Source organism: Prionailurus viverrinus, chromosome D4 (assembly GCF_022837055.1).
Source record: "Prionailurus viverrinus isolate Anna chromosome D4, UM_Priviv_1.0, whole genome shotgun sequence".
In the NCBI taxonomy this organism is placed as follows: Eukaryota; Metazoa; Chordata; class Mammalia; order Carnivora; family Felidae; genus Prionailurus; species Prionailurus viverrinus.
This window is the reverse complement of record NC_062573.1, coordinates 4,625,492-4,638,940: the sequence shown is the minus strand read 5'-3', so window position 1 is coordinate 4,638,940 and position 13,449 is coordinate 4,625,492. Positions and strand designations below refer to the sequence as shown.

The window sequence follows — 13,449 nt, the reverse complement described above, 5'->3', positions numbered from 1 at the left end:
CTTAAATACAGAAAAATGACACACAAACAGCTAAAATGTGTTTGAAAGAAGGGAGGTCTGTTCAGTTCTTGCTTCTGGGAGAATGAAGCCTGAAAGTAAGCCAAGAGAGCATTTCTATTCAATACCACTCTTCTGAACACAATTCTCAGTGATTCACTGGAAGGGCCATGCTCAGAGCTCAGGGCCATGTTCTCAAAATGATTAAGTACACTCAGCTTGAAGTCATGAAACAGACAAAGGCTTTGACAATATTCAGGCAGCAGGAAAGCTTAATGGGTTTTTTTGTTGTTGTTGTTTTAGAGCATCATGCTATTGATCACCCTGCTGGATCATCAGCTTTCAATTAGGATCTACTTTTCTTCAATTACAACGTATTATGAGATTAGGAGAAAAATATAACACTAACTCCTCACAAAATGAATCTTCCCCGCATATGGTAACCATGCTATAATGCTAGGCCCTCATCCCTTCAAGTGTTACTTTGAGCTACAAACTGCAACACAGTGTTAGGACCCCTCGCCCATTTCACAGCATCAAATCTTCACACACTAGATAGCTACTATCTATCAAGCAAAATAGCAACCTAGTCTAATGATCTGACTTTACCACACTGTTTCTTTAGTTACAGACTTATATGCTGAGGAGGCTAAGGTATATTTCAAAATGCATACCAGTTGAACTGTCTTCAAGTTGACAACATAGTCAAGAGAAACTGTATATGCTTCAGAACATGCTAGCAAACATCACCTACTGAACATTGATTCCTTTAAGCCAGACAAACAAGCAAAAGAGTAGTGTTAATATTTCCAACAAGTCTCCATTTGTTTCAGTGAACTCTGAAATTAAAGCCGTTTTCCAGGCCGAAAATGCTGTATCAAAGGGTGCTTTCTAACCCGTAACAAGTTAACACCTCCATAGAAGAATGCAGTCATTGTTGAGACTTGTTAGAAAATGATTAACTTAGTTGTGTAATTATACAAACAAGTCGTTTCAAGATTTTACACTTAACTTTTCATTTCTAATAATGCTCTCAGGATCAGATTAATAAAGATACACAGATCCTGCTGTGCGAGGACTTTCAAAGTTTCACTTTTCCATATATGTCTATGGAAAGATTCTCATGCCACTATGAGCAAAGCAAGCAAATGGAAGAAATTTAGCTGGATTTCAAGAAAAACAGTGCCTGCACACCCCTCAGCCATGTACAATACTCCATACAGTTTTAAGAAATTCTCTCCCGTGCTGAGCTGCAGTGTGAAATAGTCTTCAACCATATTTATAACATGTGCAAAGATCATATCTATTTCACAACTGATAAACTTTTGTTCTTAAAAAATACTTAAAAGCCTCCCTTTCCCTAACGTTTCCTCTGCTTTTTCTGAACAGTTTAGTGCTAAAGTTATTACATAGGCAAAGCAAGGTAGATGTCCATGTGGACAATGGCCCAGTGTGGGGTGTCAGAACCTGAACACGGTGAGGAAAATGTCCCTCAAAGACCCTGACAAGGCATGTCAGAACCTGAGCAGGGTAGGAGGACATCCATCCTAAGGGATGGCCTCGCAATACAATGCAAAACCCAAGTGGATAAGGAAGACATTCCCTCAGGGGGAGCCAGAACTTGAGTGGAGGGAGAAGTGTGTTCACACACAGGGGCAGCCGGGCCAAGGATATTGAAACATTAGTGGAGTGAGGAGTGTGCTGCACAGAGGTACATGGGTGTCAGAACCCAAGAGGGTGAGGAGCATGTCCAAGCACAAGGGCACCCTAGAGTGGGGTGTGGAAGCCTGGGTAGTATAAAGAGGTTGGCCATGTGGGGCTGGGTCAGGCTTGCTCAGCATGATGGAGCATCAGAGTCCAAGCAAGGTACCCACAGGGCAGCAGGGACAGCAGTGGCATTTCAAACCACCAGAGTAGGTGCTGTGATCCCAGGAAAGCAAGGTGAAAGAGGAGAGCATCCACATGGGGTAGGGGTGGAGGGGCAATGTGCCTAATTGGAGCCCAAGACCAGTAAGGAGGGCCTGTTTTCTTACAAGCGAAGTTAACAAGAAACCAGAATTCTGTAGAGTTAGGTTTGAATTGGAAGTATTACTGTGAACTCAAAGTTTTCAATAAACATATCCATAAGGAAATAAAATGTAAATGTAATCTTTTTTTTTTTTATATAAGGGAAGTTTCTTTTAATGTTTATTTTTGAGAGAGACAGAATGAGAGCAGGGGAGGGGCAGAGAGAGAGAAAGAGACACAGAATCTGAAGCAGGCTCCAGGCTCCGGGCTGTCCGCATGGAGCCCAATGCGGGGCTCAACTCACAAACAGTGAGATCATCACCTGAGCTGAAGTAGGATGTTTAACCAACTGAGCCACCCAAGAGCCCCTGTAATGTGACTTTTGAACATACACATATTTCCTGGCTCAGTCTGGAAGCAGCAACACCCAATAGCAATGAATATACCTAGTACCCAGACATTAAGTTCTAAATACAATTCTTCTCTAAAAGGAACCAGAACTCCTTGGGGAAATAGCCGATTCCAGGGCTGGGGCAGAGAAAGTACAAGATAAGTTTGGAACATCTTATTGTGTCAGAAAGCAAAGAAGTGCTCAAAGAATGATGGGAACTGTCAAAAAGACAAGCTTGAAAAGGTTCCCGCTGGCCTGATCTGGGGTCATTTGAGCATCAAGTTCAATAATGACATTAACAGATTATTAACCCATCAAATAAAATAGGAAAATGAGTCCACATTGACATAAGTAAGTTGAAAACTGAATGAGAAACAAAACACTTACATAGTTTCAAAGTACCTTCCCACAAAATACTAATTGCAAGAGGGAAAACAGTACCTTTTCAGTGTAGAAGTTCAGCAAAACCTACCTTAATTAACTCGTTAAAGTGATCAACTTAAGTAATGAGACAACCTGTTAGAAAGCAATGGGAAAACTAGCATCGTTTCCATGATATTCCTGCCAAAGATGCTTGACCAGCATCTAATCTTAAGAAACCTCAGACAATCAAATTCAAATTGAGGGATCTTCTAAAAAATATTTGGCCTGTAATCTTTAAAAGTATCAAAGTCATGAAAATCAAGAAAAGACTAAGAGTTCTTCCAGACTGATGGAAACCAAAGAGACATGACAACTAAATGCAATGTGTGATTCTGACCTGAATTTTTTTTTTTTTTTTTTGCTATAATAAAAAAAAAATGTTACTGGAATTACTGAAACGTGGATGGGGTCTAAGGATTAGAGTTGTAATGCATTGATGTTAATTTCCTGATTTTGAGGTTTAGATTGTGGTTTCATAGGAGAATGTCCTTATTTGTAGGAAAAGCCCACTGAATTTTTCAGGGGGCATCAGATCATCACCTCACTTAAAATTGTTTTGATTTGGGGTTTTTGTTTTTTTTTTAAAGTTCTTCACATTGTATTACCAACTTTCTGTTAAGATTTTGGTTGTTTAAAACCAAATAAAAAACTTAAAAAACCAAGCCAAGGAGGAAAAACTCACAATTCATAGTGCATTGGATAGAAAAGGGTATTACCTTAGGAATGGGGAATAATTGGCCGTAGGTTGATTATTGCTTCAGTCCCACCTAGCAAATCTTAAAGGCAAGACCCAGAAGGATCAAACTCTTTCAAACTCGACTAATGTAACGTATGAAACAATGTTTTTCAAGATATCAGGCAGCAAAGCACAGCAATCCCTTGAGAGATGCAAAACAAATGAGAAGACCCTTCAATTGCCTCCAATCACTGCCTTAAGGCCAAGATTATTCAGAAAAATACAAAAATACCCCACACCCGACAAAATTAAATACACAATGGCTGGCAGTCAATAAAAAATTACCAGACATGCATAGAATCAGGAAAATATGACCCATAACAAGGAGAAAAATCAACTGAAGACATCCTAGAACTGACACAGATGTTAGAATCAGAAGACAGGACATTCAAACCATTGTTCTAACTGTATTCCAAGTGTTCACAAAATTAAGAGACACAGGAGATTCAAAAAAGACCCAACTGAATTTCTAGAGATAAAAACTACAATGAAAAATCCACCAAATGAGATTAACTGCAGAGTAAACACTGCAAAGGAAAAGATTAGTGAACTTGAAGATCTTTAGAATATACCCAAGATGAAACACACAAGGGGAATGGGGAACAAACTAACAAACCCAAAGCATCACTGACCTATGGAACAACATCACACAGCCTACTATATCAGTAATTGGAATCCCCAAAGGTGGAGGAGAGGCAGAAAACCTATTTTAAGTAAATAATGACCAAGAACTTTCTAAATTTGATGAAAACTATAAAAGCACAAATCCAAAAAGCTCAACAAACCTCAAGCACAAGAAACAGGAAGAAATCTAAGGCACATCATAATCAAATTGTTCAAAATCAGTAATAAAGAGAAAATCTTAAAAGTAGAACAAAAAACACATGTTACATTCACAAGAACGAAGATTAGAATGACAGATTTCTTGTCAGAAGCAAGGCAAATGAGTGAACAGTAGAGCAACATCTTTTAAGTACAGAAAGAAAGAAATTGACAACCTCAAATTCTATTCCCAGAGAATATTTCAAAAGTGAAGGCAAAATAAAGATTTTTCAGACATCACAAATGCTGAAAGAATTCATCAGCAGCAGACCTACACTACAAGAAATGTTAGAAGTCCTTCAAGCAGAAACAAATGATGCCAGATGGAAATATGGATCTATACCAAGAAATAAAGAGCATCAGAAATGGTACTACAAGAACTATATAAAAAAAGTCAAATGATCATCTCAATAGATGCAGATGGTTTCACTGGAGAAATCTACCCAACATTTAAAGAATACCAATTCTACCTTTTGCCTCGATGCACCCAAGAGAGCAAGACGTCACCAGCAGCTCTCCTGGAGCCATCCGAGGAAATCTGGCGAGGGTTCTCATCCTTGCCACATGTACTCAAATTGGCACAGTCTGATCCGGAAATAGGGCCTCATTGTGTGCTGCCAGTGTTTCCGTCAGTACACGAAGGATATAAGCTTAAGTTGGGTTAAATGAACTGCCTGAATGGGTCTTCCAAGATGCCTCCCTTACTACAGATACCCCAGATACCTTAACTGCAGACACCCAAGATACCTACCTTAATAACTCACTGTACATAGAGATACTTCAATGTAAAAACAAACAATTCTTTACAGTATCTTCCAGAAGACAGAAGAGGAATCATTTCAACTCATTTTATGAAGCCAGTATTATTCTAATACCAAAACCAGACAAAGACACTACCAAAAATATAACTTCCACACATACACACAATAGGTCAATATCCTTCCCAAATACAGACAAAAAAACTCCTTACCAAAATAGTAGCAAATAGCAAATAGAATTCAACAAGATACACCATGACCAAGTGGAGTTTATTCCAACGATGTAAGGCTGGCTCAATATCGATAAATCAGTCAATACAGTCTATCCCATCTTAATAGGCTAAAGAAGAAAAATCACAATTCTATCAATCAATCCACAAAAAGCATTTCATAAAATTTAATACGCATTCTTGATAAAAAAAAAAAAATTCAGAAAACTAGGGATAGAGGAGATCTTCCTCAACCTAATAAAGAACCTCTATGAAAAACCTACAGTTAACCTTATACTTGATGGTAAAATACTGAATACCTTCCTTCCAGGATTGGAAACAAGCCAAGGATGTCCACCAACACCACTTCACCATTGTCCTGGACAGTCCAGCCAGGGAAATAAGGCAAGAAAAATTAAAGGCATATGGACTGAAAAGGTCATGTTGTCACGCAGACAACAGGACCATCTATGCAGAAAGGAATTTGGAACTGAAATCAAGATAATTTCGTTCTCTCTCTTCCATCTACAACTCTTCCATTTCCATCTAATCTCCTTCTCTTTGAACTCCTTCTCTGATAGTGTTCAAAGCCCAAACCATAGATCTGGATAGCAAAGGATAGGAGACTTCAAAAGCACAAACCAGTGGGGCACCTGGCTGGCTCAGTCAGAAGAGCACATGACTCTTGATATTGGGGTTGTGAGTTCAAGCTCCACGTGATATGTATAGATTACTAATAATGAAAATAAACTTTTTTAAAAAGAACCATATGTGAAAACTGAAGAGGTTTGATTATATAAAAATTAAGAGTTTCTGTCCAACAACAGAAATTTTTACTTTAAATGGAAATATTCTGTCCATTTATGGGGGGGGGGGGGGCAGAAAGAGACAGACCTGGGGAAAAATATCCAGCATCATTCAATTTTAACAGCAACTCATGGAAAACCAAAGTTCTATGGGAATATAGCTTGAAAACTGCTATAAATTCATCCATCACTAAGAAGCAAAATATAGGACTATTCAATTAGAAAAAATACATGGACAAGGATTGAGAATAAGTTGAGTCAGATTCTCTCTCCTAAGAATCCAGAATGAAACCTCAGAGCTGATGTCAGTTATACAACTGTTCTAGAACTTCGGTCAGTGAACTGTTTGAAGAAAATCACCTGAGGAAACTTTTTGAAAATACAGATTCCCAGGTGTCCCAGAGGTTCTGGTTCAGAGGATCTACAGTGGCCCTCCCCCCCCAAAAAAATTTTTTAAGTTCCCCAGGTGATTCTGGTGCATAGCCAGCCAGGTTTAGGACCCACTTAAATAACAGTGCTTAAAAATGAAAGACTAAGAAAGAGAGAAAATCCAACACAAGAGTCTGTATGGTCCCTGAGAGACTAGAAAAGCCTAAACACTGTCAGAATGTTTTGAGAGCCTAATTGCAGAACCTTAGTTCCTGAGTGCATGTTCAGGAGCGTGCAGGCTCTGTGTGACCAGTCATGGACACCCATTCAAGGGTCTGCCATTTCCTTAATATAAAGACTATTAACAGAGAGGAAAACAACTTTAATTTTCCTTATGATTTTCAGCTATGGTGGGTCTGCTTACTCACCCAGGTAAATAATAATACCCACTTTTAATTTAGAACATCTTTATTTTTCAGTTTACCTACATCCTAGATTTATGGATAGATGGTTATTAATCACAGCTATTAAAACTTAACAATATAGGAAAGGCATCTTGGAATACCTAATCAGCCCAAGTCCCAATCCTTAGGTACTCTCCGAGAGCTCTAAGATCAATCAGGAGAACAAAAAACAACCCATAGACTCACCGAGTAAACTTTCAGAGCAAAGTCAACATTAAAGCCAAGAATACATACTGCAAAACAGCAAGAGGTAGAAGCAGCAGGACTCCTAGAATGGTGAAAACTGTCTGCTTGCCCTGCTTCTGGCAATGAACTGGCTATGCCACTCTGGGCAAGAAATGAGACAACACTGGGCCAAAAGGTCTAAAACATGAGCACATGGGGACTGGCTATAGCACAGCTTTAAAGACCTCCCTCTGTAGAATCCAATTTCCCTATCTATAAACAGATCACTAAGATCTTTTCTAGTTCTGACATCTTGTAGCGCTAGCATTCTAAGTCAAAAAGATTTGCATCCGACTTTGGTTCATATCGTGATCTCAGGTTCATGGGTTTGAGCCCTGCACGGGGCTCTTTGCCAGCAGTGTGGAGCCTACTTGGGATTCTCTCTCTCCCTTTCTGTCCCTCCCCTGCTCATGCTCTCTCCCCCTCTCTCAAAATAAATAAATTTAAAAAAAAAAAAGATTTTGCAAAATCTTTTTTTGGTAAAATACAAAGTTATGTTTTAATTAATATGAAGGCTCATGATTTTTTATCAAAATATTTAGATTAATACAAATGCTAACTTCCCAACTTTCATAAGTTATTTGTCCTGAATATCAATTCAACGAACAAGTGAAAGATGGTCACTTTTCTAGGGCAGTGGTTTTCAGTGTAGGGCAGACATGTCTCAGAGGCCTTAGGGGGAAGGGAAGAGACCCATCATATAGATCTACTTTTACTGCTTTTTATTCTAAATTTTAAATATTTCTTCTGACACCTTTAAAAAGAAAAGTAGCTCAAAAAGCATATATGCAAACAAAACAAACATGTAAGATAGGTTAATTTACAATCCAGTTTACCAGTGAAGAAACTAAGGTACAGAGAGGTTCAAGTACCTGTCTGAAGTCACACAATTAGGAAATGAGGAAGCTGGGACCCAGAACCCAGGCATTTTGGCTTCAGAGTCCATGCTCCTAACTACTGTGCTAAGCTCTACATGTCACAACACGGTTTAGTCAATAAAGACACAAACATAAATCTCCAAGACTCCCAAATGCATTCAAAATAAAGATATTGGGGCACCTGGCTGGCTCAGTCGGTTAAACATCCGACTCTTTATTTCAGCTCAGGTCATGATCTCACAGTTCGTGGGATGGAGCCCCACATCAGGCTATGTGCTGACAGTGTGCAACCTGTTTGGCATTCTCTCTCTCCCTCTTTCTTGGCTCCTCCCCAACTTGTATGCCTGTTCTCTTTCGCTCTCAAAACAAATAAACTTAAAAAAAAAAAAAAAAAGAAGGGTGCCTGAGTGGCTCAGTCAGTTAAGCAGTCGACTTCAGCTCAGGTCATGATCTCATGGTTCCTGACTTCCAGCCTCAGTCGGACTCTGTGCTGACAGCTCGGAGCCTGGAGCCTGCTTGGGATTCTGGGCCTCCCTCTTGCTCTGCCCCTCCCCAGCTTGCACTCTGTATCTCTGTATCTCTGTATCTCTCTCTCTCTCTCTCTCTCTCAAAAATGAACATTTAAAAAAAATTTTTTTTAATAATAAAGATACTAATTAACATGACAAGCAAGGTTGTTTCCAACTGAGCCCCAGCCAGACCCTTCAGCTTCTGCCACTACTCACTACCAACACACACACACACACACACACACACACACACACACACCTCCCATGTTACAGTCACATTCAGCTTCTCATCAGGCCTCAATCGCCCATGCCTTGTATGTACACTTACTTTTTATTGAGCTGTTTCAGAAGGGCAGGGAACTGTGCTAAGTATTTTCTATACCACACCTCATTTTATCCACATGACGATCCTGTGATGTAGGGAGTGTCTGTGGATTTTACAAACCAGTCTTGTAGATGGGGCGCCTGTGTGGCTCAGTCAGTTAAGCATCTGACTTGAGATTTCAGCTCAGGTGATGATCTCACAGCCATGAGATCAAGCCCTGAGTTGGGCTCTGCACTGGGCATGGGCCTGGGATTCTCCCTCTCCCTCTCCCCCTCCCCTGCTCAAGCTCTTTCTCATACACACGTACATACGTACATACATAAATAAATGCCTTGTAGAAATTAAATAACTTGCCCCAAGGACAAATATCTAGTAAGTAGCAGTGTATGAACTCAGACCCAGGTCTGTTGTTCCTTCAAAGGGTATGTTCTTGATCACAATTTTCCTTCCTAAAATGTGCTCTACCTCCAAACATCCTGTTTATTCAAGATGCATCTAGAACAGTGCTTGGCAAATAATAGGGACTTGAGATTATTTGCTGAATCAATCAATAAATGAACAAATGCCTTCTCCTCCTCTCTGGAGGCTTCTCTGACTCCCTTACAAAAGTCAGTTGCTCTCTCCCCATTGTCACAAGACCGGTTTCAAAGCTCTATTAAAAGGCTTCCCAGGTGGTATTCCATGCTTTCTACTTTTATGTACATATTACCCACTAGACTGGAACCTTGTTTCACTTCAGCTTTGTATTCTCAGCCTCTAACAAAAGGCCTGGCTTTTAACAAGCACTCAGTAAGTTCGTTAATTGAATGAATTTCCCTGAGGAGAAGGGAGATGAGTAAGAGACTCATGATTCATATTAGAACTTCTTTTTCCTCAAGAAATAAACAACATTCAAAGCTGTGATATACTCAAATGTGTGCTCTATAAATATTTCTAGGTTTCAACTATCATCAGAGGCATCTAAATTTAACTCATTCAACACATATTTATGAATAATCTAAATACATACATATAATGGCTCTTAAGGAGCTTACAACCCAGTCAAGGAGATAAAATATAATAAAATGTAAAGGTATGGGGTGCCTGGTGGCTCAGGCGTCCGACTTCGGCTCAGGTCATGATCTCGCGGTTCGTGAATTCAAGCCCCGTGTTGGGCTCTGTGCTGACAGCTCAGGCGTGGAACCCGCTTCAGATTCTGTGTCTCCCTCTCTCTCTGCCCCTCCCCTGCTTATGCTCCAGCTCTCTCTCAAAAACATTAAACATTAAAAAAAAATTTTTTTAACAAAATGTAAACAGTCAAACATGAACTGCCATGAGAAAATACATGACTACATGTATGCCACATAATTGGTAATAAAATGCTGTGGGCTTGCAAGTTGAAGACCTCATCCTGGCTGAAGGCAATGGGTCCAATTACCTGTGGACAGTCTGCAATGAGGCTATTTACAGTCAGAAGCAAAATGAGGGGGAGAGCAGGGACTTTGCAGTGTGGTCTCCATATAAAAGTGTTTAATTCAATTTTTAAAACCGTCCTTAATCTGACATGTTCTTCCTGCTCTTTGCTGTAAAAATGTCATTTCTTTTCAAAAATAATGATGGGAGATAATCATTTCCATGTGGTTCCACAAAACTTGTTTTTGAGATTTTATTGGTACAAGCATTCCAAACAGTTGGGAAGTACTGAGCTAGGGCATTCTGTGATGCTTCTCCTGAAGAGGTAGAACTTGAAGTGAACACTGGATAGTGAACAGGATTTGGCTAGGTGGGGAAAACAGGAGATTTTAAGCAGGGGAAACAGCCTGATCAAAGTACTGAGGCATAAGTGTTCCTGTAAAGTTTGAAGGATAGTAACTAAATCAGGCTGAAACTTGGAAAAATTGCAGCTGTGAATTCTATTTCTGGCAATATGACAAGCTAAGTAACTTTCTGATCCTCTACTGAAAATAATTACAAATAATGGATGTTTTTATCTTCTCCAATAAATACATTAATGAGCCTGGAAGAAAATCAGGAAGATTCAGATGAAGAACTAAGTGCCGAGAGAAACCCAACAGGGTAAGCAAAACACAAAAACTAGCTTTCCCCTTGAAGGCATTTGCATAGTTCAATGCAAAATTCATTCTCCCATTTAAAAGGGGCTCAAGGAATACAAGACAAAAGTAACATCCAGCCTGAGGCAGAAAGAATAACATATGCTCCCCACCTCATAATTTAAACTTGGACTACAAAGGTGGTCAAGATAGAAACCCATCCACACACATACACATCAAGAACTATAATGAAAACCACTAGTCTCAAAACTTGGCAATCTTCCTGCAAGTTCAACCACAAGCTGGCCCTCACAAGGGGCTGCTACTGAATGGTCAAAAACCTCAGCCCAGGAATTCAAGTTGAAGTGGTCACAAACTAAAAGTGGCTGCAGAACACTAACAAAAAGTATGTAAATCTTCTCTGGAAAAATTCACTTCAACCTTGGCCTAAACACACACACACACACACACACACACACACACACACACACACACAAATACACACACATACACAGCTCTAAGAAATACGCGTTTGTGGGCAAAAATTAGAATCCTCAGGGAAACAAAGCCCATAAACAAGAACCTCAGAAATAAAAGATGGCAGAATCCAACTTTTGAAGATTTCAGATATTACAATTATAAAAGACAGGATATGGAATAAATGTTCAATAAGCTTAAAGGAAAAAAAAGGATTGAAAATTAGTAAAGAGTAATAAACTATGACATGACCAAGCAAAACTGAAGAAGAACAAAGCATTTCTCAAAATAAGAATAACTCTATGGTTGGTTAAGAGCAGAAAGGTCACAACCAACATGAATTAGAGATACAACCAAAATGAGCTCAAGAATTTACAGAAATTACTTAGAACAGTGTTCAGAGACAGAAATTATTAAGGTAAAAGACAAAGGTAGACACAGAAATTATGAGACTAATTAATACTCCAGAAGAGGTAAAGAAAATGGGGTATAACCCAAACTGGTTTTAATGCTCTATTTACCTTTTTTGGGTTCCCATCTTCACTTAGTTCTCGGTCTGAAAAAAAGCTGACAATGTTCCAAAACTGACAACAGATACACATTCAAGAAGTCCAATCAATGCAGAGCAAGATAAAAAGAAATGTAGAAGTTCTGGTTCCACGTAAAAATATAGTAGGCATACTCTACCTGGTCTCTCATAGCTACACCTCTCTACAACTAGGGCAAAATTCATGGAGCACCTGTCTGAGGAATCAAGAAGGGAAATAATAGTATATGGATTGGGGTAGAAAACTAGAATTCAGTTTCACCAACCCAGTGATAAACCATACATTTACCGCTTTCTTTCCTCTGGCATCACTCAGCATGGATGTAGGCAGCATAAAAACTGGAGTTGACAACAGCATAGACAGAGTTCCAGGAAAAGCACTCTAGTTCAGGCTCAAGGAGTGGAAAAGAAGCAGGGGGATTAACAGGTACCTAAAGCAGTGTGTGAAGAACCTTCCTCTCCAATCAGTAGTGCAACCTTAAGAGAATGGGGCAAATCCCAATTACTTTCTTTTCCTCTGTGTCCTCCCACTGCTAGGTCTGGACTACAGATGTAGTCGTGGGAAGTGCCCAGAACAGGATAAACAAAGCCCCAGTTTTCTGACCTGCAGAACAAACAGAGAGGCCCGGGGAAACAGGGAGATAAGAGAAGGAGAGGAGCTCAGGAAAATGACCCCATGAAGTGGATTTTGACGACCAAGGCTCATCTGAGTCTGTCAGCAATGCATGAGGATGCCAACTGCTCCACATCCTTACTAACCCTTCATAGTGTAAGTCTTTTTAATTTTAGCCACTCTTCTGGTTGTACAGAGCCTTCCAAAGGTAGTTTTAATTTGCATGTTCCTAACGACTGATGATGCTAAGCATCTTTTCATAAGCTTATTTGCCATCTGTAGATCATCTTTGATAAAGTGTTCAAATCTTTTGCCCGTTTTTCTTTACTGGATTTCCTTATTGAGTAGCAAGAGTTTACAAATTGAGTTTTCAGAACTTGATGGCTTGTCTTTTCATTTCCCTGAAGAGTGTCTTTCAATGAGCAAAAGATTTTAATTTTGATAAAGTCTAACGTATCCATTACTCTTGTATAGTTTCACTTTTGTGTCCTGCTTAGGAGGGTGAATTTGACAGCACTCCCTCACTGTACTGAAGGGACAAATGATATGGGAGATAATCAAGGACAACTCCTAGATTTCTGCCTTGCGGGAGTGAATTAGTGGAACACCACCCTGAGACCATTTTCTCAAAGGACATCCACAACCCACTGTTAAACCAAATCATCTTCTCTGGATTCCCATTTCCACTGCGATCCCAACAGCATGCTATGCTGCTTATCTTGGTCTCTCCTCTTTCCTCTTAGGTTCAAACCCTGAACTGTGCTTTGCTATATTCAGTCTGAAAACAACGCTCAGAGCTTCATGTTTCTCATCCATGCCAATAGTTTCCAAAGCTCTACAGTCTCTTCCTGGTAACAGTGCCA

The 13,449-nt window shown here is 39.6% G+C and overlaps 1 protein-coding gene across 14 annotated transcripts in view; it reads right to left on the bottom strand.

Annotated features, from left to right (window-relative positions):
• DENND1A (DENN domain containing 1A) overlaps positions 1–13,449 on the bottom strand; it is a 513,319-nt gene that overhangs the window by 477,481 nt on the left and 22,389 nt on the right. Inside the window, exon 1 of one of the 14 annotated variants that reach the window (XM_047829480.1) lies at positions 11,948–11,979. The exons of 12 other annotated variants lie outside the window; for them this stretch is intronic. In XM_047829480.1, the coding sequence (XP_047685436.1) occupies positions 11,948–11,964 (17 nt within the window). In that variant the 5' untranslated portion in view covers positions 11,965–11,979. Of the gene's footprint in view, positions 1–11,947; positions 11,980–13,449 lie in introns of those variants that run through there. One more of the 14 variants, XM_047829483.1, reaches the window with a different exon arrangement.